General features: G+C 34.5%; 1 protein-coding gene across 1 annotated transcript; it reads right to left on the minus strand.

Moving 5' to 3' along the window:
• Positions 1 to 254: 254 nt before the first annotated feature.
• On the minus strand, positions 255 to 2,228 carry LOC114183702 (xyloglucan endotransglucosylase/hydrolase protein 31-like). Its single transcript, XM_028070816.1, has 4 exons — positions 1,924 to 2,228; positions 1,717 to 1,817; positions 1,388 to 1,605; positions 255 to 1,032 (listed from the first exon to the last, which is right to left on the minus strand). The coding sequence occupies exons 1-4, from the start codon at positions 2,150 to 2,152 to the stop codon at positions 672 to 674; spliced, it is 909 nt and encodes a 302-aa protein (XP_027926617.1). The 5' UTR covers positions 2,153 to 2,228; the 3' UTR covers positions 255 to 671.
• Positions 2,229 to 5,813: the final 3,585 nt, after the last annotated feature.

Here is a 5,813-nt window from a genome sequence, read left to right on the forward strand (position 1 = left end):
TTTTTTTTTTTGCTGTTGTTGTAACTGAGAAGATGTGAAATAAATATTTACATGTGTAAAAGGATAATTCTATTAAAATGGTATCCTAATTCTTTCTTTTTGAAAATTTTGCAGGTTCAAACAAAACATAATAGTTCTTGGCACGGGCACTCTACCGACACAGCAGAATATAAGGTTAGTTATTATTTCGATGGAGTCACAGATTGAATAATTGTTTTGGTTGTCCAATTCAGCAACAAAAGTCCACAACAAGGTTCTTTCCAACAGCTTACTTTCAGAGGGACAAAGGTCCTTTTTTTCACATTTCTGATCCTAAAGACCAATTAGGAAAGCATCCAAATAGATTTATTTCAACAGGAAAAGACTAAACAACAGTGCATCACATTACAGAAACAACAAAAACATCACCATCTTTTGTGGGGGCAAAAGCAACACAATTACAGAAACAACAAAAACATCACAATCTTTTCTGGGGGGCTTGGACGCTCACTGTTGTTGCAATTACACTTACCATTAGCAAGTGGGACCATCACAGAATCCACCCCATGAACAATAAGCAACTTTGAAACATACCAACCTCAACCAAACCAATGATTTTATTTTCTGTATTGCAGTTAAATTTATGAAAGTGTTTTGCCATCTTTGATCCAAATATATATCTTAAACCTTAATTAACATTCTGGAGTAAGGGTGTGGTCTCTCCCAGGATCATGGCAATAGTCATAGACCAAGTGGTTGTTTTGGACCCATTGCATTGCAGCAAGTTGCTGAGGGCTCAGGCTTCCATAGCCTGATGGTGAGGCTGAAGGTGGCTGGCATGAGGTGGAGTCTTCAGTGGTGCAACCTTCAAGTTTGAAATTTTTGTATTCACCAATGAAGGGTTGGTATTTATAATCAGCTTTGTATTTTCCACCCTCTGTAGCCCATGAAGAAGCATCCCATATGGATCCGTACACATGCATTTCTCTTGTGGGGAACGTGGCATCACTCTTCCTAGGATACCTTCTTATTGGGACATCATCCACCAAAAACCTGCATATATTAATGTAAGATAATTAAATTACTATAACTGGCAAGCAACATATACACAATCCAGATTCTGCTAGATTTTATCATATAACCAAACCTACTCCCGTGAAAAACACATGATTGAGTCACAAAATGCAGTTTTTCTCACTTTTGACAACCAAAAAGTTAACTGGTATATTGTAAAGGGGACCACATTCCATTATTGTAAATGTAAAGAAATGGACTTTTCGGTGAAATATTTTAACCTACCTTGTTAGCCTAATTGGGTTAGCTAAAAAATTTATGCTAAGGTCTTTAAGTTAGATTTTATTGGGAAATCTATGAGCATCATGGTAGTTCATGAAGATATTATTATTACATGATCTCACTGGGTTCCCATAGAATAGCGTAGTTGTGAAAATCTTCTGTTGGGTCGAACCAAAGGTGAAACCTCATCTCTCTCCCTATAATGTTCCCATCTCCACTTCCTCTGATGTACACATTTGTCTGCAACACATATGGTTTATCTGGCGTGGTACCAAGGAATTCAATGTCTATTTCATCATGGTTTCCCGGGTAGTCTTGGTTGTTTGAAAGCTACAAACAGTTCCCAAATGAAACAACAAACAAAAACGATGAATAACTGTACACACCATAATATATGTACTCAATTTTCAACATTAGTTCAAGCTATAGGTTAATCCTCACGTATAAAGATGTTATGACTCCTGCTGTATAACCAGGTTGAAGCTTAATCGCAGCACCAAAGTATCCAGATCGGTAAGAGTGAAGTGACTTGAATCCACTCCCTGAGTTTCAAAAAAAGTGATAATGAATAAACCAGAAAATAAAATAAGCATGTGTAGTTGGATTTAAGTATCTAAGTTGAGGGTTTATGTGAGACATTTTACATACCTGTGTAAGTGTCAAGCCAGATTGTTAATGAGTCTTGGTCTAGTTTCTGATGCTGAGGTCCCCAAAGGTTTTTAAATCCCTCAGCAAAGGTAACAGGACTAATTTTGGAACTAGGGTAGTAGCCAGGGGAAGGTGGACCCTGAGCAGTACTAGAACGAATCACGATTGAGAATAAAAGAAAAGAGAAGAGAGAAACCATGTGAAAGAAAGAGGAAGGTAGCAAGAACATTGTGGTAACCAGAGTGGCTCTGCTAAGACGCAGGGTGGGACACAAAAATCAAAAGGGTCATGAAGAGTATGAGCAAGCACACTGTTAATATATAGAGGGATTTGGAGGCCCCACAGTGCCAAAAACGGCGATAACTTGGTTTAATAAGGTGTTGGGTACACGAGGGACTAGAGTTTATCAGGTTTGTGATGATAAACAAGAGGGGTAAACAGTTGAACCTGTGGTGTGTGCTTGTCTACTTTCGTTTCCTACAGCGTAGGAACTTCCTTTTCAAGTAAATAAATGCTTGTTATCGTTTGTCAATTAGGAAGAGAAGAAAACATGGAGGATGAGAGACATGTTAACGGTTACTTTCGTGACATTTATTTTGTGACCTTTGAAAATGTGACAAAGATGGCACAGATAGGTTTCGACATGAATGGTTCACCTTATCAGAAGCTTTACATGTTATCATACAACACTTGGACAAAGCATATGATAAAGAGAAAAACTTACTGAAGTTATGTTTAGGAGGATGTGATGTGAATTGGGGTAGGATTCGATATATGCCTTCATAATCACACGTCAATGCGAGCTATCTGGTGCTACTCCACACTTTGCATTCAATATTTCCCTGCAACTGTGTAATAAAGTAAGTAATAGTATTCTCACAACTAGCTTTTGCTACACCTTTTCACATGCATTTTTTTCTTCTATCTCTCTTTTTGACATCGCTCATTTTGTCACATTTTTTAGTGTAAATTGTTGTGAGAATTTTTTGTATGAATAGTCTTGCTTACTGTGTAACTAGGTATCCAGAATACTAAGTTCTGAAACAATGAGCCGGTACATTTAGAAACTATTACTTTTGTACTGTAAAATCACATTCAGGAACGAGTATAAAAGTTTTAAAATTTGGAGGACTTGTTTCTAGTCAACACTTCAAAAGGAAATTATAACCACCGCAACCTATTCTATTTAGCATGCTTTGACTATTTTCATAATCGGAAATAACCACTTGAAGTGTCTTAAATCTTTCTTTTATTCTTACAGTTTTTTTCTATGCTTTCTGCTCATGGTCTTCTTCTGATCATAAAAAAAGCAACAATATCAAATCTCAACAACTTCGAATCATTAAATAAGTTATGATAGTTTTTATGAACATGAATAGAAATTTGGCTGAAACTATTCTTCCTCCATTTCACTCACTGTTCCCTTTTGGTTTGATGCGGATCGAGTCGCGATCAAATCATAACGTTTGTATCGTATGCTTTTAAGTAGCAAGAGTTGTACTGTGACTAATAACTATAGTTTTTTGTCAAGTAATAAACACTCAATCCAACTGTTTAAGTTTTTAACAGTTTTCATGTAAGTTTCTGATTTTGGCAGATTCCTCAAGTCCAAAGCAAGTAGTTTTATATTTATCTAATGCAGAAAGTTGTTAGTCCATAAAGTGGGGATTAGTCGTAGGTTATTTTTTGACAAAGAAATATGGTTTTGGGTGGAGTTTGGAAAGATTAATGAAGTTTTGAAGTGTAACAGCAGTGAGGTGAGAAAAGCAATCCACAAAGCATGTGAAAGATAGGATTAGGATGCAATTTGTAGGATGAAAAAAGAAAAGAATTTAAGTACGCAAGTGGTTGTCCACGTTCTTTCTCATCTAAAAAGGAAACAGAAGTGCATATCCCTTGTGTTTGGCAGCTCTGTTCCCTTTCACGATTTATGAAACAAGATAATTAATTATCAATTCATTTGGAAAGGAAAGGTATTCCACTATCACTTAAATGCTTATATTTGTCGATAATAACATAATATGTCTGTCTAATTTAGGAGGAATGCCTCACTCATCTGCTTCTTTGTGCTTTTTCAAGAACAAGTTTGATTTTAGTTAAAAAAAAATGCTTAAAGATTATATACTAACTAAAATTTTAAAAACAGTTTGTGATTTCTTTAGATTAAAAGAGAAAATTTTAAAAAACACACCATTTGGTTAAGGGTGATTAAGTTTGAAAATATCGTAATTTAACTCTATAAAATTCAATCCAATCCAATTAGATTGAGCTAAGTTTTAGTTATTGTACCGTATAACTTATTAACATCCTTAGCCAGACCCTCGGTCAAGTGGTCCAAGGATAAGTGGTCTTTGACCGCCCGCTACAGGCGGATAATCTCGTGAGTTGTTGATGTGGTAATTTTTTCGGAGTGATTTTAGGGAGCCCACGACTTGAGAGTTCATTCTATTGGAACTTTGTCGCCAAAATTATGAGGGCTTCGACAACATGCACGACCCTTCGGTCGGGCGGCTGCATCAAAACTAAATTTGTAAATTAAAGTAGGTAAGGACTTTTACTTCACATTTATTATAACATTAATTGCATTTATCCGAACGAACTTGAACTAACTTAAGCATCAGAGCCTTATAAACAGGTACCTGATCATCTGGATAACCGAGCAAGAAAGAGCGAAAGGAGATTGAACGTGAGCGAAAGAAAAGAGATCGAACGGTAGATACTATAATGAAGAAAGAAAGAGTAAAGGCAGATTCAATACTTTTAGATAGGTGGTAGGTCTTTATACTCGAAACAGTTATGATCGAGTCAAACATAATTCAATCCAAATTAACCCACTCTTATATGTTATATTGTTCTTTTCATTACATTTCGTGTCTTAAATTAGTTTAGCAAAATTTATAATGACTTTATCTATTAACTTATTTGAAGTATTGAATTAATTTTTATAAAAATTGTATTATTATTTTTCAATTAAATTAATTGAAAGTTATAATTTTCAACAAAAAGAAAATTAACATCTGGACCCGATTGATTCAACCTGATTCATTTAACACTGACTTATTGAATGGACTCTAACGCACAGAAAATGTAAACACTTAAGTTTACCAAACCAAATGTGTTTTTAGTGGGTTAAATAATGGATTTACCAAAATCCTACCTAAACTAACATGCAAATCGTCGTGGATTTGGTCTCTTCATTTTAGAAAATAGTTTTGTAGTGAGTTTTGTTTGCTTTTGTCTATCTTACATTTTTACTAACTATGTTATTTTTTACAATACTATTTGAGTTTCATTAGTAAATTGTGGTAGAAATGGATTTTAAGCCTAATTAAATTCCAAAAAATTGATTTGTAAAATAAAGTTTGTACCTCACTTATACATTATAAATTGGTCTTATTTTTAGTTGACGTGAGACTTTTAAGTTGTGTTTTGTTTTTTTTATTATTATTAATTAGTCGGCAATAACTATATTTTTAAAAGAAGATATTTGGAATGAATAATATGAATCGTGAATTTCTTGCAGAAACGGAGATGTTTGTTGGTAGTGTGCCCTACAACACCTTGTTTTGGTGAGAAAGCAAGAAACTCTAGCAAAGTTGATGGTTCGTGTAATATGTTTCCGTGCACTATCAAAATTGAAGACAATGGAACTTTAAAATGTATAATGTGATGGAGCATTTCATGTAAATAATTTCAAAGACCATGTTGTGTTCTTTTCAAAATCTCCCAACCCGCAAACAATGTAGAATTGACCCTTATGCATCACTTTTTTTTTCTCTCTCTCTATATATATATATGAAGAAGTCAACTATCACCAATTCTAGTGATAAGTAGTTCATAATGCATTCTGCTACGTAATTTTTTTTTAAGTAGAGCTTTGTGTTAAAATT

The sequence above is a fragment of the Vigna unguiculata genome, chromosome 5, assembly GCF_004118075.2.
Source record: "Vigna unguiculata cultivar IT97K-499-35 chromosome 5, ASM411807v1, whole genome shotgun sequence".
Taxonomy (NCBI): Eukaryota; Viridiplantae; Streptophyta; class Magnoliopsida; order Fabales; family Fabaceae; genus Vigna; species Vigna unguiculata.